The sequence below is a fragment of the Poecilia mexicana genome, unplaced genomic scaffold, assembly GCF_051168715.1.
Source record: "Poecilia mexicana isolate PSO_F unplaced genomic scaffold, ASM5116871v1 scaffold_6, whole genome shotgun sequence".
Taxonomy (NCBI): Eukaryota; Metazoa; Chordata; class Actinopteri; order Cyprinodontiformes; family Poeciliidae; genus Poecilia; species Poecilia mexicana.
In genome coordinates, this window is record NW_028263375.1 from 5,478,941 (window position 1) to 5,503,454 (window position 24,514).

General features: G+C 36.6%; 1 protein-coding gene and 1 long non-coding RNA gene across 2 annotated transcripts; one reads left to right on the top strand and one right to left on the bottom strand.

Annotated features, from left to right (window-relative positions):
• Positions 1-378: 378 nt before the first annotated feature.
• Positions 379-4,961, bottom strand: LOC106928632 (uncharacterized). Its single transcript, XR_001420489.2, has 2 exons — positions 4,850-4,961; positions 379-1,806 (listed from the first exon to the last, which is right to left on the bottom strand). It is a non-coding gene; the product is annotated as an uncharacterized LOC106928632 (long non-coding RNA).
• A 9,822-nt stretch (positions 4,962-14,783) lies between these two features.
• On the top strand, positions 14,784-23,603 carry tbxas1 (thromboxane A synthase 1 (platelet)). Its single transcript, XM_015005047.2, has 14 exons — positions 14,784-14,860; positions 16,071-16,201; positions 16,479-16,572; positions 16,854-16,906; positions 17,402-17,498; positions 17,618-17,734; positions 18,591-18,679; positions 18,761-18,909; positions 18,994-19,124; positions 19,322-19,654; positions 20,647-20,735; positions 20,846-20,983; positions 21,500-21,662; positions 22,460-23,603. Exons 2-14 carry the CDS (start codon positions 16,101-16,103, stop codon positions 22,598-22,600), a joined length of 1,695 nt encoding a protein of 564 aa, XP_014860533.2. The 5' UTR covers positions 14,784-14,860; positions 16,071-16,100; the 3' UTR covers positions 22,601-23,603.
• The last annotated feature ends 911 nt before the right edge of the window (positions 23,604-24,514 follow it).

The following is a 24,514-nucleotide window of genomic DNA, read 5'->3' on the forward strand; positions in this document are numbered from 1 at the left end:
TAGATTCTAGACACGCCCCTGCTGCTGTATTGTAATAAATCAGAGTGACCCTCATGGTCTTCTGATTATTATGACCTCCAAGATGAAAGATTTCCTGACAGACTTGTTACTCCGGATGAGAAGCTCCTTTCCAACCTGATCATGCCCCGAAGAAGAGCAGCCGCCGAATTCTGCCTTCTGTCATTATCTTATCTTCTTCCTCAGTCATGACTGATTGGAGAGTTAATCAGGCACATCAGATAGGAAAGTGATTAGGTAAACACCGAGAACCAGAGCTCATTAACGAACACCAAGCATAGTTGGGCGATGTAGAGTCAAACTAAATCATTGGCCTTGATTTGCAAAGCTTAAAGAGTTTTAGTCACACAAACGTCCAGCTTTGTGAAGAATTATTGTCTTTATTTATTATTGTCTGACCCTGCAGTGCTGCAGCGATGAGAAACATCGACTCATCTTCAGAAACCTGAGCTTTAAAGATGCCAAGACTGAAAAAACACAACAGTATCACAGTTTAGTTAAAAATATGCTGCTAAAATGCATGAGAACAACAAAAGATCATAGAAACAGCAATAATCTGTGGACTATTGTTTGGTAACTTTTATGATTTGGTTTAGGATCTTTTTTTGCTTTTTGAGTTCTCACTTCATAAATATGAAGTTAAAAGATTACAAAAAGAAACGTTTTTATGAAATCTGCAATACATATAAAATAAAAAATGCTGACTATTTAATTTTAATTCAATCATCAATGATAAGTAAATAAAACCTAAGAACAATATAATTAATCACAATCGATGACAAAATTTTTTGAAAATGATTAAATTTTTTAAAGGATGCATCATGAACTTTAAATAAATAAATGAATAAAAATATGGGAGCAACAAAAATAAATCATAATTCGTTTTTACTCATTCAATTAAAAAAAATGCATAAATTAAACTATTTAAATAAAAGGAAAATATGTTAAATTATTGTAGATCTTTTGGAGGTTTTGTAATTTTTAAAAATTTGCAATAGATGCTTTATACCCTATTTATTTATTGTTATTATAAAGTATTACAAATTCTTCACATTTTTAAATTAAGACAACATCTAATTAAAATCAAATGATTTTCTGTGGGATATAAAATCTAATGTTTTGAATTGTTCCTCTCCATAAAGTTATCTTATTCCATAAATATCCTGCATCAGTCTCTAAAATCATCCAAACTGATTAGATGACAGAAACAGGTCAGGCATAAACTCTGTTTTTTTAATTCCCTTCTCATCTTTCCCTTTGCGTTTCCATCTTTCTCAGGTCATATTTACTGTTTACCTGTGACTCTATAAGAAAAATATTATTTTTATGTGTTTATTTACAGTTGAAGCTGTGTATTACAGTGAGTTATTGTGTGAGCAGCTGAATGGCTGTGAGTCTCGCAGCGTTTTACTGTCCAGAGTGTCTTCCAGCCATGAAGGTCTGCTGCCGGTGGCGTTCCTAATAGATTTCCATTTGGAGCTCACTGTTCTGTAGAGGAGGAGGACTCTGCTGCTGTCACGTTTCATCAGCTCATCTGTTCTTCTTCATCTAACCTCTGTTTCTGTCCGCCTCATCCCGTGACCTGCCAAACATCCTCTGACCAGCTGCTCTCCAACCATTTACATCTCCACTTTCACCCAAATCCAGCCAGATTACGAGGCCAGGCTCTGCAGTCGGAGATGAGGTCAGAGGGAATCTTTAAACTCAAAGCCATCCATCCGTTCCTGACCCCGCAGTGTAAATATTTCACTCCATGCTGCGTGTATTTCCAGCATGTATTGATCCTCACTGAAGGAGAGACGAGGAAGACAGCAGGAGGAGGGGAAAAGGATGAGATATGCAAAAATCTTTCAGGTTCATTCCTACATTTAAAACTCTGTTTTGTTATAAAGCCAGTATTCCTTCATCCCTTCCTCTCCGGGTTGAGGAAGCAACATGGCATGTTTCTGTCATGCCTCTAGTCCCTGAAGCCATCGGAGAGCGGATCGATACTCATCGCTTTCTGTTGTTCCCTAATCACAGCTCCACTAGTGGGAGATGAAGCTGGGAAATTTTCCTTTTTTGGACTTTTTTACCCTTTTCTCATGCAGTTTTCTGGCTTTTTCCACCTTTTTAGATTTTTTCTACAGCCGACTGACACCCAATGCTGCGAACATTTCCTTTACTTCACTGCAAAAACACAAAATCTGACCGAGTCATTTTGGTCTTGTTTCTAGTACAGCTGAAATAAGTCAGAAGTAACTTCACCAGAAAAAAAGAGAATGGAGCTCCAACTTTAAAAAATTCTGATAATTTGTTATATGTAACCAAATTACATTTGTCACACTGAACTTGTTCACATTCGTTTAACATGACAACTAAATATATTTACTTGGATGAACTTAATTTGATTAGTTGTAGGAAATTAACTACATTTTTTAAAGTTGGATCACCTGTCTTCTGTTTTTGGTGTTATAATTTTTCAGCAAAACATAAAAGAGCTTGTTTTAGTCAGTAATTCCTTAATATTGATGAAAAAGTATGAATTTCATTGGGAGATTATTTCACTTATAACAAGACATTTTTCCATGTTATAAATAAAATAATCTGCCAATAGAACTACTTTTTCATCAATATTAAAGGATTATTTTTTATTTAAAATAAGCTGCTATTTCTTGGTAAAAAGTTACTTGTGAGTGGTTTTTGTCTTGTTTCAAGTGTAAGATTTTGTGTTTTTGCAGTGAAGGAAAGGAAATGTTAGTCAGCTGCAGAAAAAGACTAAAAATGGGGGAAAATAGTTGGTAATATTTAGTGTTTTTGCAGTGTTGCACTGTGTTTCAGCATCGCTAATAAAATCTGAATAGTAGCTTGTCTTTGATGAGCTTCATGCTTCATATTTCCACCTCAGCTTCTGATGTTTCTGCTGAGATGTTTCACTTAAAGCAAGACTTCCCATTTCCATTAGATTGCAGTATAAGCGGAGTGTGTTAATGAATTAATTAGATCCTCTTTGATCCGTCGTCATCGCCGGGCGTCTCTCCTCCGTGGTAATGGCCTCGGTGATGGTTCTGACTTTAATGGGATTTTAATCGATTTAGCTGCTTTAGCTCTCTGTGCTGCTTAGGTGGGCTGGTGAACTGATCCCTAAATGTTCCCACATTCCCAACATAAACTGCAAAACATGACATCAAATCAAACCAAATTAACCTTTTTTATGTGACAAGATGCAGCTAAAATTACACTTATTCTGATTTACTGATCCAATAAACATCAGCTGGGTGGCAGTTTCACAAAGTTTCATTTGAAAGTGTTCAAAGATTCAAAGGTTTTCTGGTCCAAGCCCATTAACCTGCCTCATTACAAAAAGTGTAACAGGGAAAAAGAGTTTTTAGTTATTAGGCTGGAAACCAGAAGCCAAAAGAGAAGAAAAATCAAAGACATGTTTGTAGTTGGAAAAATCACCAACAAGAGAAGAAACAGCAGCATTTTGTCATTTTTACTAAAGCAAACCTATAATTTTATCAGGTTTTTATGTGATGAACAAACGACTACTGTTCTCCTTCCAGGTTTATTCAGTCCTCATGTCTGAGTTTTTGGTAAATGTTGCCACTTTTCCCTAAATATCTTTACTTTCCTAAGTTCTTGGATTTGGGTTCAGCTTGTCTCAGTCAAATTAACATTTAATTGACTTTAAAATATTAAAAGTTTTGATTTCAAACTTGTTGTTGACATCAAATAACTTTTAAATCCTTAAAATATGTTGATTTTATGGAAGAGGATTAGGGCCACTGAAAATAAAAGAATTCTGACTTTTTCCTCAAAATTCTGACGTTTGATCTCAAAAGATTAAAGTCAGAATTCTGAGAAACAAAAATCTGATTTATTTTTCTTAATCCTCATGTGCACCACTGCATGTACAAAAATCAGTATATTCCACTCTAATGTTAAAGTGCTCTATTTTGCTCCAGATGCAGCTGAGCTTAGTCACACTTACCACTTTGAGCTTTAAACACTGTAGATACACGAGTGGCCTTTTTTTCCCCTATTTTCTTTAAATGATTGGCCAGGATTGTGTTCACAAACAAGGTAAAAAAAAAATCTCCGCATACAAAGGTTCCATCTGGAGCACGTTTCTAGTAAACCTGTAAATCTGGTGCATAAGCTACATCCACTATCAACAGCAATGGATGGCAAAGTGGCTTCTCTCGGCTCATTGGGAGTTAATTTTTGCTTCTAAAAATGATCTGATGAGGTGCTTGAAACGACTATTATTGTATTCAAGTTGTGCTAAAAGGAATTGGCTTATCAGTGAAGCTATTCAAGCCTAAAATAGCATCTCAATGCTAAACAAGTAGCAGCAGCACAGACGCTAATGCTAATGTCAGTGTCCACCGTCCACATTTCTAAAGAAGTTTAATGGGTATAATAGTATTACAGATTAAGAACTATTACAGATAGAGCAAACAAATTAAAAATAATAAATATATTTTGTATGTCTACTTATTCAATACATTAGCAGCAAAATGGCTTTTGACTTGAAAACATCTCTCATTTTGTTGACATAAATTTCTGTGATGTGATTACAAATTTATGGACCTACCACTAATTATTACTATGTATACTTAAAAGGATGGAAAGTATTTTCATGCAGTCTGGACATGAAAGTCAACATACATCTTACTTATTTGTCATATTCCAGCAATAAAATATGAATTTTCATGCATATTCATCTAAGCTAACTACAAAATTGAGCCTATTAAGTTTGTCATGCACTACTTAATTTTACTCTAAAAATGATTTCAAAGTATTTCAGTAATACATCTTCCAGATTTATCTGAAGCATAAAACTCACCTCACTTTTGCCTCAGTAATTGGCTGTGGCAGCTTGGTGGGACATGTCCAGGTGTCATTAGTCCGCGCTCCTTCTTCTCATGAACCTCGGAGTGCAGAAAGCCGGCGAGGATCCAGCACCTGTCATAAATAAAGTCCATTACTGCTGCAGCTGCACCCTAATAACACTCTCTCTGCTCTCACAGGTGAGGACCACCAGACTTAATGTCTGTCCATGTGTGAAACTGCTTTTGTGTGTTTTATTTAAACATGAAACTTTGGTTCATTTCATGAGAATTTTCAATCTGGACCCAGTTCATTTCTAACAAATTAAATAGTGAACCAAAAAACCAGGTGGAGTCACACATTCAGAAAATTTCAGTCCAAGACTTGTTGGTTGTCTTTTTGGAGCCACTACTGAAATGTGAGAGATTCTGTCAAAAAAGCTTTAAATGAAACCAGAAATCACAAATCACATGTCCACAAAATAAGACGAAAAATGGCTACCAGAGTTTAATTATTTTATACAGTAGAAAGTCAGACAGAGAGATGTTGGAGTCTGAGCTATGATCATTCCCAGAAAGAAATGATGGTTTCAGCAATTATCTGAAGCAGTAAAACTGCCTCAAACCGTGTGGGGTAAAAAGGGCTGCAGCTGTTTTACCCCATATGAAAACCCAGCAGCAAACATGGATCGCTCTTGGAGTAATTTTGGTTGGCTGGCCTCTTCTGAAGGTTTTCCACTGTTCCATGAGGGAATAATGTTTCTCTGAGACCCAAAGCCTAAAATGGCTTCATAATATTTTCCATAGTGACAGATACTGGATTCTCCTCTGAATTTCTTCTTATATGTTTGTGATTTGAGATTTAGACTTGGTTCGGTTTGGGACTAAAGTTGAAACATTTGTGACATTTTCACTTGCTGAGGTTTTCATTCTCACTGCTCTGAGTCAAACCAACCAAACACTTGGAAAAATCTGTTCTCCTCCCCGCCTGTGGGGGCGCTGCACCAAGACACACTGAAGGAAACGACATGAAAACCTCAGAAGGAGTCTGAATTAAATGTAAACACAAATGGAGTGACGTCAAATTTTAGGGGCTGCAGGATTTAATTTTTGTTTTCGGTAAAACTAGCGCTACACTCACATTTGTTTTGGTTGTATTTACCCAGAATGCCCTGCGCTGCAATTCACTTCCTGCTTTTGTCTCCGGTCCGCTTAAAGTACATGTAGGCTATATCATTCGAACCGTTCACTTCAGATATTGAAAATGTTTTCTCAGTTTCTTTTTACATTATTTCGTTAGTTTTAGTTAGCTATAATAACCTCGGTGTAAATGTGCACCAGCCTGTCCTCGCTGCGGTTCCAGTGGTCAGACGGAGGCCTCGGCTCCCTGCGCCGCTGTCGGACATGAAGATGGGATCAAACGGAGGAGGAGGAGATCTCGGTGACTGCAGTCAGACGTCCTTTCATCTCTTCTCTGGCATGCCGACTCTAATGCTTCATTTTCCCGACGCATGACCGAGGGACTCTGCACAAAGACACATTTCTCTGTGAACCTGTCTCTGTGTCTGTCTCCGTTTCAATTCTGCTTTATCTGGTTCATTCCTGATAGAAATACAGATCCAGATCAGCTCAGTTATGCTTTTCAATTTCACATTCATCTCTTTTCCCCCCAGTGTGGGGGAGAGTAAATATGTTTATTTCTGCTTTTCCTCTTTGGAGAATTCAGCTCTCTTAAAGCATTTTTATGCTTATTTTAAACCTGCAGGTGTTTGTTTTGAATGCAAGTAGTTTATTATTTTAAAACACATGAATCTGATTGCTTTTTCATGTAATTTACATGGAAGATTATGGAGGTAGAGCTGCTAATTTGGATAAAAACCACAGTTGAGGTCGCCTGAATGAGATCCGGTGTCTGTGTGTTAAAGTCAGCTTCCCTCTCTGCCATGTTTTCTTCCACATTTAAAAAAGAGGGAGATTTTTTATTATATGCCTGGAAACGTCTCACTGCTGCCCTCTTTAGGTCAAACTGTGCCTAAGCAGTTTAATTTTCCTATTGGTTACAGCAGTACTGGAAGCTGGCGTTACTAAATCCACCTCTTGTTGCTAGGAAACGGTAAAAAAAAAAAACACTGATCATGTTACCAAATAGTTACGAGGTTGGTATCATTTAATAAAGTTTATGAAGATCAGAACCTCATGGTTAAGAAGGATAAACTTTTTTAGCGTACAAAACGTGTTTTACTCTTTAGTCTCCGCTCATCCCTTATGTGACCACGCCCCTCAGTGTCTCTTGGCTCCTCCCACTTTGGTGAAATTTTTCTAAAATTTATCAGAGGGCAGGGTTATACTTTAAAGAGAAGTTACTTTTTATACTTTAACCAAACTCAATAAAATAAGAACTTCTCATTTATTCAAAGCAACAAACCAACAAACAGAAAGCACCTTATTAAATGAACTCATTTAATAAATGAAACCTATAAATGAAAACATCACATTGTGTGCTTTCTTATATGTATTATCAAATCAAAACTGGAGCAGGGACAATTTTGGCCACCTTTTAAATTGTTAATAAATCTACCTGAGTTACCATCTAGGAAATCTTTCTTCTGCCGCTGTTTTCCTTCACTCACCGTAGCTGCAGATTAAATATTTAGAGTTTCCACTTTCCGTCAGAGCAAAAGTGGATGCTGGAAACAATCGGGCGTCTTGTTGTGTTTGTGGAGCTGTCTACTTCCAAAAAGCCTGTTTTGTTGGCTGACTCACTGTTTACCGCACATGCCTCGTCTTTTGTTTGGATGGATGGAGGAGAGAAAGTCCAATCTCAGGAATCCAGATGCAAAATCGGGGGAAGTTCCTGCCATTATCTGCAGGAACTGTTTGAAAACTTAAAAAAAATGAATAAAATATGATGATATTTTGGTCAAATATATTTGGTATTTAGAATATAGATTTGTGCTGATAAATGTGCTGCATCCCTCAGCCAGATTACAGGGCTGTGAAAATTCCCCATATTAATGTAAACAAACATTTTCTGTTAAAATACATCTTTGTTCATGATCTTTGGATCTGTCTGCATGTTCCTTCCTCTTCGCTCACAGATGCCTGTCACGTCACCACGGAGAGACAAGAGAAAGGGAGAGTGTGACACAGATGCCTTCCCCTGACAGAGAGACAGACAGGCGGACGGAGAGGTGTGGCGGATCCCCGAGACGCTCTGCAGAGTTAATATCCCCTCTCTGAGCCACTGGCTACCGTGAGGATCCAGGCTGACGTCAGGGATATTTCTGTCCATCTCCTGGTCAGGGAGGGGTCATTAACTCTAATGCATTATTCACACAGGCTGCATCAACCTAGACAGATCTTATCTCAGCAGGGCAAAGCAACTATCAGCCCTGAATAAACACTAAACCACTCCGCCTTCACACATTTAAATTAATCCATTCAGAGGGAATTTAAAAATAAAAGCGATCGTTGTTCCTTCACTGTGTCTGTCTTGGATGTGGAGAAGCTCAGCTGTGGATTTCTGAATGATGTTCTGAATGTCAACAGCTGTCACGAGGCTCACATGGTTAGATAAGCCCTCTTTTCTCTCGCGAACCCGAGGGAAGATAAAACCCACACGCAGGCAAACACATGCACACACTTACTGAATACAGAATGCAGAATAAACACTGATGTCCTTCCTGTCATCAAGTGCAAATATCAGGTGAAGCAAAACAGGTGCATGACCCCTCATCTCCAACGTTGTGTTTCTACGATGGTGTGCTAGCGGCATTGTTGATAGAAATAAAATGGACGAGTAAATTTCAGCCAAAAAATTCAGACATTTTGAGATTATTCTCTGAGTTTCTAAAGTCAAACTCAGAGACTTTAGAAACTAAAGTCTACTTTTTGGACTTTGAAAATGTCCAAAAGTGGAAAATTAGCTCATTTTATCCCAGCATTTTCTTTTTTACTTTTGTAGCTCAGAAATGTCCTTATTTTTTCTACAAAATTTCTGAGATTAATTTCAAAAATTTTGAGATTTTTGGTGGAAATTTACTCCTCCTTTTTGGCCATTGTACAATGTACGTTTCTAATCAATGCATGGTTAAATCTTATTTCTTTCAATGAGGATAACTTTCCATTGACCATCAAACTGCGCCAACTAAATTATTCTCAGAAAGGCTGTAGAAGAAACAAAGACATTTCTGAGCTCCAAAAATCAAGAGTTTGCTAGATAAACTCAGGAATGTTGCGATGCTTACATATGTTCTTTGTCACATTCTTGGACTCTGACCTGAACATTCAGAGTCGTATAAAGACAGTTACAAAGTCGGCCTTCTATCACCTGAAGAACATTTCCAGGATTAATAGACTAACGTCCCAGCAAGATCTAGAGAAACTCATCCATGTGTTTATCTTTAGTTGTATTGATTGCTGCAACTTCCTCTGGCTCCCTGTAGCTCAGAGAACAGACTTTAAAATATCTCTGTTAGTTTTTAGATTACTGAACGGCTAAGCACCACAATACATTAAAGATCTGCTGCTGTATCAACCTTCCAGACTTCTCAGGTCTTCTGGTTCTGGTTCTGCTCTGCATCCAGAACCAAACATGGAGAAACAGCATCCAGTTTTTATTCTCCTCTTATCTGGAACAAACTTCCAGCATTTCTCTGTTACACTCCTTCTTTGTGTTTGTGCATTTTATTTATTTATTTATTTATTTATTTTATCATTCCTGTGTTTTTTCAGTATCTTGCAGGTTTAGATCAATTCATTTTCACATCAACTCAGACCAGCTTTCCTGTCTGTCCAGAATAATGAAGATCCACATTACAATTAGTCAGATAATTCAATACTTTGATTTAGTTCATCACATAAAATCCAAGTAAAATCTTTTCACAAAGCAGTTTGAGTTTGCATCATCCAGATGTTTCTTTGTCTTTTTCTTTGAAATAATCCCAGAAAATGCAGTAAATAAACTACAGTTCCTTTGTATTTTAATTTAAATAGATCAAAATGTCTGATTGTTGCTGTGCTGCTTTAAGGAAAAAGACAAACAGGATTCACTGGAAGCCTTGCTATTTTTTCCTTTGCAAATGAAATTGTTTGTTCTTTGTTTTTCCTTCCCTTTCTGTGGTGTTTATCCTGATAGGCAAATGTGCATCCATTTGTGCTGTTCTGCAGACAGGTGGCTTTGTGGTTTTGTCATTCAAATCATAATCTTCGTTGCTTTGCATCACCGTGGTGCTCGAGGCGACCCGGATAGTGAACTTGAACAAGTAATTTCCAGAGTGCAGCTCTCTTCTCCCCTCTCCTGTCGGATAATAACACGGTCACTCAGACACACACATATTCATCACACACTTTCTCAGACCAATTAACAAGTTGGACACTGGAATAATTATCCATGAAAAAGCAGAGTGTTGACTCTGTCCTGATTTTTGTCTTAATTGGGGCTGGAAGGTCACTAATTCTGCAAAGTGTTTGATCATTGGATGAACCTCCGAACAACAGGAAGTTTGAGCTTTTGATGATAATTTGTCAAATAACAGCAAAGTGCATTTGAAAATTCAAGATCCATTTTTGTGTTCTTTTAATGCGTTAAAATTTACATTTTTAAATAGACCAACATGTTACAACAGAATCAACTGGATATTTTGGTCTATTTGATTATCTTTAAGTTATCTTTTTTTCTTTGCTAAAATTGAAACAAAGTCAGTTTGAAACAGGCAGGAATTCCATTTAATGTGTTTTTTTCAGTTGACCATAAAATCTCTCCATTGTTTCCTGCAAATGAAACCAAGCGTGCATCTTTTTGTTTGACGGAGGAAAGCAAAAATATCTGTGATCCAGAGTTCCTCAGGACTCCCTTTCCTCTGCGCCATGTCGGCCCATTGTCTGACTGCCTCATCTCTCAGCAGGCCTCATTCAAATCAGGAGTAATATGATGTAAATCAGCCCGGATGAAGCTTACAGTGACAGCAGCCGGGGCCAGGAAGCCAGGCGGTCAGTGATAGGGACGGGAGGCAGCACAATGGAGCCCAGAGCCCAAACACAAAGACAAATCGGCCGTGAAAAGAAGGGCCACTACGGCCGGCGTTATATGAGGAGTAATTGGTTGTTTTTGTCGAGACGGAACCGAATCCTTTTACAAATAGACTTGAGACAACATGGAAATAAGGACAGCAGATTTCATCAGAAAACATTAGGGATTGTTGAACTTAAGAGAAAGATTGAAGATAATTACTAATGAAAGAGTTTAAAATCTGATGGCAGCGCTGTAGGATCACTTGAAGTGCATGTTTTAGGAAATCCCAGAAATGTTGACTCTGTGCTGCAGCTGACTGATGTTTATTTTAAAGAGTCATGAGGATAAGTTTCTACATTTCCCCATGCTTCTGTTTGACAAAATACATTTACGGTTAATTTACTGTACTTGGCAAAAACATTCAAATTAGTTGTGCACTGAGTGCAATTTTCTGGCTGATCACCGATTACAAATCTTTTTAAAAATCTGACCTCCTGATTCTGATTTTGTCCAGAATCATTTTTTTAGGTCTGAAATGTGGCTAAATACAGCAAGAAAATTGCTGAGTTGGCAACAGTGGTGTGATTATAACTGCAGACATGAGCTGCTGAATGGTTTTTTCGTGAAACAGAGCAAAAGAGGACAGTGGCTGATTTTTAGACCTTTGCTTAAGAAAAGAAAAACAAAACCATTTTGGCAAAAAGGTGATTTTTGATATATATAAAAATTTGATTTAAAAAATAACTAAAATCCAGCTCAACTTTAAAATATAATTCCATGTTGTGGAAAAAACCTAACATGCATTATTACTTGGTTTGCAAATTCAAGCTTCAACCATTTTTCTTTTTCTTTACATTCAGCAACAACAATGACTGTAAGTGTGGAAAAGCTGAACTTTTCTGTGTTTATGACACAACCTTTCCCTCAGCTGTTTTGCCGTTAAAGGCTGCCCTGCAAACTGATCCCTGATGGAGTTTAGAAAGATTATGAATGATGCAAAAATGGTCTCAGGGTTTTACAAAAGTTCAAATTTCCAAGAAAAAGCAGCAAACACTACTGACGGCTTGACACTGAATCCAAAAAATGCAAACATCTACAGAGTTAAGCCAACGTACAGCCATATAGTATATCCCACTCTGCATCCAGCCATACCGTAAAGTTGGACAGCTTGGCTTTAGGCGGTGTGAGTGGTAGTGGGCTGGTGGAGGAGGGGAGATGGTTTCATTTCAGACTCCCAGTGCCCTCTGGCGGTCCTCACAGCAGACCAAACCCAACCTCCTTATTTCTGACTTCAGCTCGTCTCTCCATTAATGGCTTAGTGCCGCTCTAGCTCCCATTGTTATTCCTGCCTGGCTGCATACTGAGCTGGGGATGCTGCACGTTTATCAGTCCAGAAACATTGTGCAATCCTGCTTTGTTGGAATGAAAGAAATCTCTCAGAAATACCAAATTATTTTGACTCAAGGTTCACAGGACCCCAAGTTTATTGCAACCGTTGTGGATTAATTTATCATGATAAGAAACAAAGTACCAAGTCCTGCATGTTTGCACATGATCTGCCAGCTTTAAGCAGAAAGATTTTGACTGATTAAGAACATGTTTAATGAGCACACATACGAGCACTCTGACTCAGTTTTGTTTAACACCTCAAAGGATTTGGATAAGTAATTGTCACTGCGTGAGCATAATTAGGATGCTGTGTCATGTGAATTTAAATGTCCTTATTTGCCCTGAGGGTCTGCCACTCTTCCTGCAAGACAAACTGCATATCAGCATCACATATGTGCACAAGAGGCAGTGCTTAATGAGTGGACTTAACTAAACATACATGCACTAAGCAGTAAATTAATCCTTTGAATCACAACAATGCCACTGGAGTAAGATACTTTTTTGTTCTATTTTTCTGTTTTACTCTGAACAGCATTACTTTTATGTTAATTTTTACATTTTCCCTTTATCTCCATGTCTCAGATAAATAAACTTATAAATAAAAATCAGACAGTCACAATGCAGCTGAGAATGTCAAAAAGAGATGATGTTACAATCAAAGTTTACCCAAAGTGTACAAGGTAGTCACAACATGTGTTTCTGTTATTAAAGTGAAGATTTACATGATTATAAATTCTGTAGGTCAGGAGTTTGGAGACTCAGCAAACCAACACATTATGGAGGAATTTAAAAGCCTTTTTCACTAAACATTTCCACCATAAGTGTCCAAATTTGGAGATACTGATATCCTGTACAACGTTGAGCTTTCAAAAACAAAGCCAGCAGTAAGAGTTGACAGGAAGCTTTGCACATAAAATCTGCTGAAAATCTTCCGTTCTTTTCAAAATGGCGGATGAATGGCGGATGAACGAAGGGCAGCAAATCTGTCATTTGGAGTAACAATCCTTTCAAATTTAAACGATTTATCGAATCTTAAATGTATTGCTGGAAGTTATTCCTGAGTCTTCTTGTTTGTTCTTTGCGATCCTGCCACTGATTTGTCGCACAAACCAAATGTGTTTTGGCCTTTTGCAAGTCGCCTGATGGATGGCTGTGAATACTTTGCTTGCAGAGACACTGATCCACATGCAAACAAAAAGATGCCTCCCTGAATATTACTCATGCCTGTAAGTAGCCACAGATCCATTTAATACGTTCTGATTATTATTTATTTCTTTTTTTGTCCATTCTGTGACTGTTATGAGATTAGTCCATATATATTCACATTGTTATTTGTTCTAAATATGCAAATATAAAAGTTGTTTTGTTTTTGTTTTTCAAGCTTAAATTGAGCTGTTTCATGTTTTCAAATCAATTCACCTGCAGACAATCTTTGGAATTTGAAATCTATCAAAACAATGCCATTTGTTAAAATTATTGATGTATTTTAATTTCTTTAAAAATATATAATAGTTGTAGATTGGAATATTTTCAAAGATCTCTAATCTAAAATGGATTTAAATTAACAACATTGATTTCTGTTTTTGTAGAGATAGTCATGAAACAAAATGGAGTGAGAGCGCCCTCTGCAGACAAGCTGAAGTACTGCATTTGGCAGATAACAGATTCTCCTGTTATTTGCATAGTGGAGGTCACGCGTGTTTTTTATTGCTCCCATGTTGGAGAGAAGATACTAATTAATATAGAAAATCTCTTTGAACTCCACTTCTGACTGTTGGTATAATACCAATTATAAAAGTAACAATAGATCAAAGATGTAACACATGTGGTGAAACAATCTGTTTATTATTCTGAAGATAAATAATCATTATGGCACCAAGATGCAGAATTATATTGTCATAAAACAGTGATCCCTTACAAAGGTATTTTTATAGTCCATAAAAGAAAGCAGCATAACTCTTTGAAGCTTTTTTACTTACTATGGAAAGTTTAGATTTTTAAATTGAAGAACTATAGTTTTAGATTCCATTCGATTTTTGTCGAAAATGACGTCAAAAAACACATAGTTTGCAACCTACTGAATAGCTTCAGTAGGTTTCCAGGAATAAAAAAAGTATTCATGGCACTATTAGTTCATCCTTAGGTGAAAACACCAATGTGAAACTGCTAAAGGTGGTATTTTAAAATAAAATTTTAATTTACAACATTGGTCAGTTCTTAAGCATATTGGCCAAAGCTATGAAAAGTCACGGTTGAGGGTTAAAGAGCCACGGGCAAATCGATGCAAGCTAGAGGATAAAAACTTAAACAGAAAACAAACAAACTGCCTCATAACAATTATGAAACAACATTAAAGACGCGTATAATAGCTTGTAGTTAATGTATTTACTCTATTCAGTTTTTATTTTATGTTTTAAATTAATGTAATAATAAATAGTTGCGAAAGAAACTATGAAGGAGTCTGTTTGTAGCTTTTCTTTTAGCTTGGAACTCCATGTCATACCACTCCGGCACAGAAGGTGGCGGTGAACATCAGCGCTTCCTGTTGCGTTACGAGGTTATGGTAAAAAAAGAAGAGCGCTGCAGTTTGGTAATGTTTACACTGAGAGCAGAGGACAGGGAACCGGTGAGTGTCGGGAATTTTAAACATTAAAATGTCAAAGATATTAAAGTAAGGAGAACTTGCTACAGTTATTTATAAGACGTCTTAGCTTAAATGAATCTGCTTAATCCATAAATTGTTTTAGTGTCACTGTTTGTTGTCATAATACGTGTGTCCATGTCACAATGTTCAAATATAAAAACTAAAGTTGATAGTTTTATCATATTTAAAGGTGTGCAACGTCTTTATATTTCCATCTTGCATTAACTTTCAGGTGTGAAGAGCACTAGGTAGCTCAGTTTTAGAGAAAGTGCATCAAATTCAGAGGCTACGATCCTCAACGCAACTTTCCCGGGTTCGATTCCCGGCCGCGATCCGTGTACTGTCCTGGTTCCTATTGAACTATTCCTGAATAAAGGCCACTTTAACCACAAAAACATTGTAAAATGCTGCTGACACAGTCACACATTGTACGTTACCGTCACGTGTCTTGCGTAACGAGTTTTTCTGTTTCAGAGGTTTTAGGTCAAAGTGTGTGTCTGTAGCAGCACCAGGCTCTTCTGTTTCACAATAGATACTATATGACCAGTCGCCTTATTGTAACTCATCAAAAAAAAAAACAAAAAAAAACTGAACACAAAGAATGATGTATTTCAAGGGTTTAGTGATTCTGGTGTGTAGCTAATTTATTTTCTAAGAAAACTGACATATTTGGTTCAGGAGTGGCTGAACAGAAGGAATGCAACAGTTGAGCCCATGTCCTGGACACATCTGCATATGTTTTATTATGCATGTGATTTTATTTTTTGAATAGAGGTTATCAAGGCTGTGGCTATCCCTTTTGCTTTTGCACCTTTTTCCTCCCACCAAACCTTCCATTATAGTTTGATAAAGCTATGTTTAAGAAGTTAGCTCCTTTAGTAGAGAACTTCAACAATCTTCCTCTTGATTGTGTCGGCCATAATAGAACATTTCTACTTATACTTTTTATTGGTTTGATGTAATAATCTAATTATGAGAGACTAAACTTTGGTTTTATGATAACTGTAAGATATAATCATTGTAATTAATAGAAATACATGGAACATTTCTTCTAGCTGACTAAATTTATTGAGATTTATTTATTTGGATGTTTGAATTTAATCAGAAATTTATCCATGAAAATACTTTGTAAATTGTTCTCATCAGATTAGCTTTAGATTAAACATAATAAACGTATTTCTTTTTGTTTCAGGTTGCAGGTAGAGAGTAGAGTTTTTCCACCATGGAGGCTGCTGGTGACCTCCTGAATGTTTTCAACATGGAGGCCAGCAGAACGACAGTGACAGTCGGACTCTTCCTCATTTTTCTGTGTCTCCTTTACTGGTAAGGAAGCTCCAGTACAACGTCACAGTAAAAAGAAAGTACACCCTTTCTTAAATTCTCAGACCTTTTCTCTCTATTTTGGATGTTTTGTGTGAACTTAATTTTGATTTGATATTAGTTTAATTAATAATGGCATGTAGTGATTATTTATTTTCTCTTTCACGTGAATGCAAGTATAAATAATTGTAACTGAATAGAAATAGGATGTTATACTGGAAGTTTTTATTGTACTTCCATTTCTGCTTTGGTTAAAACGTCTTCCTCTCATCTTGTGCAGGTATTCGGTCTATCCGTTCTCAGTCCTCGCTCGGTGTGGAATCAAACATCCCAAGCCGATGCCTTTCTTTGGCAACATATTCTATTTCCGTGAGGTAACATAACCTGCTATAAAAATAAGAATATCTTTAAGGTTGCACAATATTAAGAAATATGTGTGATAATATTGATGGATGCTGGGATAACAACAAAACATATGATAAATAAAGGAAAAATTTATTTCTGCTCTGGGTTTGTTGCAAACACATTGTAGAATGAGTCGCCTATCCAGAAATAAAATCTGTATTTCCATCTAAACAACTGGATTTTATTAAAAATGTTTCTTCTGGCTGGCATTTAATGACTTCTTATTTCTGATGTTCAAACATTCTTCCAGGGCTTTTTCAGACCTCTCACTGAACTTATAAAAACACATGGCAGAGTGTGTGGGTGAGTAATCTATTTATATTTATTTATTGTAATTCCCTCACATTAGTTACAGCGGTGTATTAGGGCTGTTTTAGATTAAAAAAGGAATACATTTCTGCATGAAAAACATTCAGAAAAATGTGCTTGAAAATTTTTGAGATTAGTCTCAGAAATTTTCTAGAAAAGAAACATGGGAATTTTAGTTTCCAAACTGAAACTTTTTGCACTTTGCAACTCAGAAAATTTCCAAAAGTCAAAAGATTTAACGATTTTTACTTTTTAAAATCAGAAACGTTCATTCAAAATTTATGAACTTTTTTTAAGCAAATTTTGACTTTTCCAACAAATTTCCATGTTTTTTCTAGAAAATATCTGAGAGTAGTCTCAAAATTTCTTAGCTTGTAATAACTAAGAAATTATTTATTTCTTAGTTATTACTAAGAATGCTCATAGAGCATGGAATAAAAACCCAACCTAAAGTTTCTCATGAGGTTTGGTTGATCTGTTGTGTTCCAGGTATTATTTGGGCCGCCGACCCGTGGTGGTGGTGGCCGACCCCGACATGCTCAGATCGGTGATGGTCAGGGATTTCACCAGCTTCCCTAACAGAATGGTGAGAACTTCAGTCACTGCAGTCGACCTTTCAGTTACTGTGTGACTTCAAAATAAGTGAAATGATTCAATAAACTTATTATAACTCCTCTGTTTTTGTTATTTTATTTTTCTCTTCAGCAATTTCGATTTGCCACTAAACCCATGACGGACTGCCTGCTCATGCTGAGGAACGAACGGTGGAAAAGGGTCCGCAGTATTTTGACCCCGTCCTTCAGTGCTGCCAAGATGAAAGAAGTGAGAGAATAATGACTAAATGCTTTCTTACTGCAGCCACCAACTTTAATGCACTTATTATGGGATGTCAAGTAATAAACCCACATGAACAATGGATATTTGTAATGTGGAATGTAATTTATTTACCTTTTTTGTACAATTGCATAACTGAAAAGTGTGGCTTGTATTTGTATTCAGATCCCAGAATTAAAAATTTGTAAAAAACTATTTATGTTTTACATTCTATTCCATTCTTTTTCATAAAATCTCAATAAAATACATTAAAGTTGTGGTTGTAATTTGACAAGATGCGATGAAATTCAGTATATATTTTTTTTTACAAAGAAAGATTTTTCTTCTCACTTTGCTTTTTTGTCACACTGGCATGTTTCAGATCAAAAAGCTAATTTTAATCTCAAACAAATTTAATCTGAGTAAATGCATTTCTTTTTTGTTTCCATGAACTGTGGCCTACTTCATGCTGTTAGACAGGTTCAATTTAAGTGATTCCTTAACTGGGTTAGTCATTATCCCTTAATAAATAAAACAATCTTTGTCTGATAATAAAATTAGTTTGGCAATCTGAAAAGTGTGACAATAAAAGTTTAATCTAAACTGTGATAAGCTTGGATGGAAATTATGATTTATTTGCACCTTAACTTAATTTTTGTAAATTTTAATTTTATTTACATTCTTATGTTTTAATTGCTTTTATTAACAACATTTGAAAAATATTCTGTTAGATGTGAGAAAATCTGAATTTTCTCAGGTTGATGGTGCATCACATCGTTTAAGCCTCTTTCCAGGATGTGGTTTTTGGTTCCGGTCCAGGTTCTGGTCTGATCCGGTTCTGGGTAAATTTATTTTTCTGCTGCAGATGGTTCCGCTCATCAACACGGCTGCTGATGCTCTGATGAAGAACCTGAAGGTCCATGCTGACTCAGGGAAAGCCTTTGACATCCACAAGTAAACAGAGCAAATGAAACTGAGCATTAATAATAATTTTATCTTTTTAAAAATGAATTTGTTGTTTTTACCTGCTGCCAGGTGTTTTGGCTGTTTTACCATGGATGTCATCGCCAGCGTGGCGTTCGGCACTCAGGTCGACTCTCAGAACAACCCTGATGATCCGTTTGTCCGCCACGCTCAGCTGTTCTTCTCCTTCTCCTTCTTCAGGCCTCTCATGTTGTTTTTCAGTATGTTTCATAACTTTATCACATTTTAATTTATTTATAATAGCCTCGTTTTTATGACAGATATCTTCTCCTTTTTTTCCACAGTTGCTTTTCCCAACATCATGGGTCCCATTGCGAGATTCATCCCAAACAAAAGGCGAGACCAGATGAACGGCTTCTTCATCAACATCATTCAGAAGATCATACAGCAGAGAGAAGAGCAGCCTCCCAGTCAGGTGGGGCTTCTTACTGTGCAACAAACAGGGACTGGGAAATATTCATGGAGTTTTCATGTTTCATCAGCCACACTTAGGAGTTTCTTTTTGTGGAAGACGAAATAAATTAGTGTGGGTTTTTGTTGGGAATAAGAAGGAGATATTTTTTACTATTAATTCCTGATATCCTGAGGATTATGAGTCGTGTTTTCCTGCAGCGGCGTCGGGATTTCCTCCAGCTGATGCTGGACGCTCGAACCGGCAAAGAGAGCGTTTCTTTGGAGCACTTTGACACAGCCAGCCCCTCGGAGGAGCTGGCGTCCTGCTCGGATCAGGAACATGGGTCGGCTCACCAGCAGGAGTCGCCCGCCAGGCATCCGCTGAGGAAGATGATGACGGAGGACGAGGTGGTCGGCCAGGCCTTCGTCTTCCTCCTGGCGGGATACGAGACCAGCAGCAACACGCTGGGCTTCACCTGCTACCTGCTGGCCATCAACCCCGACTGCCAGCGCAGAGTTCAGGACGAGATCGACAAATTCTTCACCAGACATGTAAGCCTGTCCCACATAATGGCCTGATTTTATTATGGCCTAAATAATAAAATACAGAGTTTTCTTGATTTATTTTCTAGAAAAGAAATCACAAATGACTGGAAATATTTTCAAGAAGTGGCTGTTATTTCAGTGACTTGGACAACTGAGTATTAGGACTACAATCGTTTTTGTTTAATTACAAGATAATAGCCGTAATATTGGCAGAATAAACACATCATTTTACCAGGCAAATGTCTTAAAATTAAGGAAAAAGCAATTTTCAAGAGAAAAAAGCTTCTGCACTGCAAAAACAAATATTTCTGTCCAAATTCTGTAAATATGAGACGAAGCTACCTTACAAACATCTCTTCAGTAAGATATGGGAGTTTGTTTTAAGTAAATAATTCCATAAGTTCCCGTTGGCAGATTATTCCACTTTTAACAAGACATTTTTCCAATGTTATAAGTGAAACAGCTCCACTGGTAATTTTTCATCAATATTAAGGAATTATTTACTTAAAATAAGCTTCGACATCTAGCTGAAGAGCTAGTTGTAAATTAGTTTTGATTTATTCCAAGTTTACTAAAATATTTGCACTAAAATCTAAAGCAAATTACTTGGTAATATTTTGTTTTTGTAGTTTAGACTTATCAAGATTTGGGACGACCATCTCAGTCTGTGAAGTATAACTTCACAAGATGCTCCACATTCCTCATTGTTATTCTTTATTGTTTGTGTAGGACTTTTTATAAAATTACAATTTCATTCTCTGAATTTAACAACTTTATTCTAGTAACTTAAAAAAACATCACAGCCTGGCAATAACATTAAAGGTCCAAACAAATGGAAGCTGTAAAACAAGATGGCAGCTCTGCCCGCAGTGACATCACGTAAAACCGATGTGATGATATCAACACAAAAACCTTAGTTTGTGTGTGATGATGTTGATCTTATCAGATCAATCGGATCTTCCTCCTTCTGCTCTGGTTTAAATGAATCTGTTTTCTAGGATTCTCCGGATTACTCAAACGTCCAGGAGCTGAAGTACCTGGACATGGTGGTGTGTGAAGCTCTGCGGCTCTACCCACCTGGCTTCAGGTGAACCGTCGTTGATGTTCCAGGATATTTACAGGCTTTACGTCGTTTATTTAAAAAAGGCAAAATGATTCAGATTCATAAAATCTAAAAGATTTATTTTTCTAATCAAGGTTTGCTCGAGAAATCGACCATGACTGTGTGGTAAACGGCCAGATTCTCCCTAAAGGAGCGACTCTGGAGATCCCAGCAGGATTCCTGCACTACGACCCGGATCACTGGACCGAGCCGGACCGCTTCATCCCCGAAAGGTACTTCAGGATTACTGGTATTCACTAGCAAGACTGACCAACATTTTGATGTGTAAATGACGCCACTTGGAAAAATGTCATGTATCAGTTGATTTTTGTTTTTTATGATGTAAAGCACTTTGAGCTGCCTTGTTACTGAAACATGCGACACAAATAAAGTTTGATTAGATTTCTTTTTTTTTAAATTTGAGTCATTATCTCAACTCTCGATGCTCTGTTCTGAGTCTTGTCAAGAGAAACCCGTCTAAAGTTTGAACAGGATTAGTTCAAATTCATGTTTCACATGTTTGAAATTCCGTTTGGGTCTCGGCTGCCCAAGAGACCAATGAAACACGTTTATTGGTGTCTGGAAAAAGAGCCGTTTGGCTGCTGGAAGACACAAGTGTTTTGTTGTTAACTTTCCATCCAGAAACCACTTGCTGCATTCTTATTGGTTGTGCAGAAGGCTCCACTTCTGCTTTTCAAAGATTTACTGTAATTAGTACAGTTAGTGTAAACAGTATGCCCCATGTCCAGGTTTACACCGGAAGCGAAGGAGAGTCGTCACCCGTTTGTCTACCTGCCGTTCGGCGCCGGGCCGCGGAACTGTGTGGGGATGAGGCTGGCCCAGCTGGAGATCCGGATGGCTTTGGCCCATTTGTTCCACAGGTTCAACATCGAGACCTGCTCCGAGACCAAGGTGGGTGGGAAAACATTTGGCTAAAAATGAAAACAGAACCTGATAATGTTTTAAAATTATATTCCTATGACATTTGCATTGAATTTCCATGAGAAATGACAGTGAAAGTGCTAGTAACCTGCTTTTAGATCTGTTTTTCTTGTCATTAGTCGGCCTATCACGATAGGCAATAGGCAATAAATTGTCCCACAAGTTATTGCAGTAAAGAATGATATTGTTGTTTTGAGACCATTTTCAAGTAACAGAATGCTAATCAACAAACTTTAAATTCTAATGAACATTTAACACATTTTAAATATGCAAAATAAATAAAACAGAAATAATAAATAAATGAACTCTGCAAACAAAACTGCTCTCAAAAATGGGCTATTAGAGACAAATGAAGGCCAATTTTGGTAGAAAGAGTAAAAAATAACGCAAATGGAAATTATTGAGCTTTTATTTATCATGCAATTAATTATTTATTGCTTTTTGCGTCAGATGTAGCCATTACATACGCCACATTCTGTCCTACAGAAAAAAAATCCTCGTTTTTTTATGTTTCTTTATTTTAAATTCTAAAAATATAAATCAAATTTTTGTCTTTTTTTAAATGACTGCATTTATCTTTTTTTCTAAAAGTTGTGTGACATTTGTGGCTCTAAACGAGATTCATTTGGCTGACCTGACAGAAAGAATGGTGTCAGATTACTGTATTTAAAACTTCTTTGTGATTGAATGAAATTTAAATAAACATTCTAAACTGATGAAAACAATTCCCAGTTAATAATTTTCTTGCTTCCACGTTTGTGTTTCAGGTTCCTCTTGACCTGAAATCCTCCAGCACTCTGGGACCCAAAGATGGCATTTATGTGAAAATAACTCACAGAGGCAGAGAAGCACAAAAAGCCTCTCCGTCAGATGATGAGAAGCTCAGCTGTGACCCTTCTGCACGGTAGAAATGTGACAAATTATAACAGACTCACATTTTACCTATTAAATTTACAATAGTGTCAGTAGTTGATAAAACTTTAAATTCAATAGTCAACTTTATAAAACTATGAATGTTATGTAAAATGAACCTGGGCCCAACAACTCTTCACTTCTAACCAACGTTCTGATGGATCCACAATTGATAGGTTAGAATTAATTCTAGCTCTGCAGGAATTATTTTAAATCTAAAATAAATAATAAGTGGAGTCCTTTTTAAGGTGCCTTTATAAAGATGAATGGTTTCAAAGCTTCTTGGTTCTGAACAGGTAGAAGACGATGAAACCTGCTGAGTCACAGAAAACAAATTATCAGGCAAATTAGCAGCTCAGATCTTAATCTTTAGGAACATCAGCAAATATATGAAAATTATTTTTTTTATGTTATTTTTTAGCACTTTATTGTATTTTATTGCAAAATGTGCAACTGGTGCATTTAATTTTGGGTCATTTTGTTGTTGGAAAATAGATACAGTGATTTAAAAATATGTATATTGTTATACATTTACATATTCCTTTTTCTGTTGATCAGAATTCGTATCAGATAAATAAATATGATTTTAAATGTATTATGAAAACAGTTAAGGAAACATTCTTTCAAAATTCAAGAATTTACATTTGAACATGATGTCTTTTTTTCCAAATGTTGTACTGCTCACCTTCAAAGTTCTGCTAACAAACAATTATGATGAGTTACTGATGACCTGCAAGCTTTCCTTGATGTAAGATGTATTTTGAACCTACTTTTCTTGTGTTTTTCACATAAATTTTGTCAAATGTTGGAGATGAAACTCTTGGTGACCTCTCTGTGAAGTTTATCATCTTAAAAGGAAAACAGGAAAACATTTGCACAATAGGAGTGATTTACTTTTGATTCATTAAAATGTTCTTGGTAAATAACAAGATGCACTGGAAAGAAATTACTCCTTGCAGCACTTGGATCACTTTATAAATAAAAAGAGGATTTATCTGATGCTGTTTGGTTATTTCTGTCATATCTGTACTTGTCCTTAATTTATTTTTACTCTTATTAAAGTAAAACATTAATTCAGAGTTTACTGAGCATGCTCATCATGAGCATGTTTCTTATTTGTGAACTTATTTTAGACTTTACCACCAGATGGCGACAGATTATCACAGAATCGCAGCAGCTGAAAATGTAACACATTTTGCAATTTTGGTTCCTGATTGAACCGAGTCTACCGGAAACACTAAGCAGACAGGCTTTTAATACCATGACATTGTTCCTTATTTCTATTTCTGATTTTTCTTTTTCTGTGATTTGTACTGGAGAGTGCTTTGATCACCTCAGCTGGTTGTTGAGCGCTACATAAATCAATAACCAATTAATCAAAATGTTTCTGGTCGTAAAGTTGATATCCAAGGGGTCTGAATACTTTTGAAAGGCCTTGTAAATAAAGATTTAAAGCTCATTTTTCACCTGCGATGGCGCTGGAGCCAGATAGAAAAAAAGAGGTAAAACAAAATTGACTTTACAACTCCGAAAGTTCTTCTTTTTTTTTTCAAGAAAATTTAGCTTAATCTCAAAATTTCTGAGTTTTTTTCTTGAAACTTTTTTTTTCTTGAAACTTTCTGAGTTGTTTTTTTATCTTATTTGTTTTGGAGGAAATGTACTCCTGCTGTTTTTCAATCTTTTAGATATTTCTCTCCCATGGCAGCTTGGATCTGCTGCCTGGTTTTCTCCACATGGTGTCACTGCGAGCATTAACGTCCCACCAAGTCCGACTCCAAAATGTAAGTCAACTTTTTACAAGCCTCCCTGTTTCTCCTCTGGTTCCCTCTGCGGTGGGAAGACTCACATTTTGATTCACACTCCCTGTTTTATGAGCCAGCTGATAAAAGATACATTTTCTTGACCTCAGT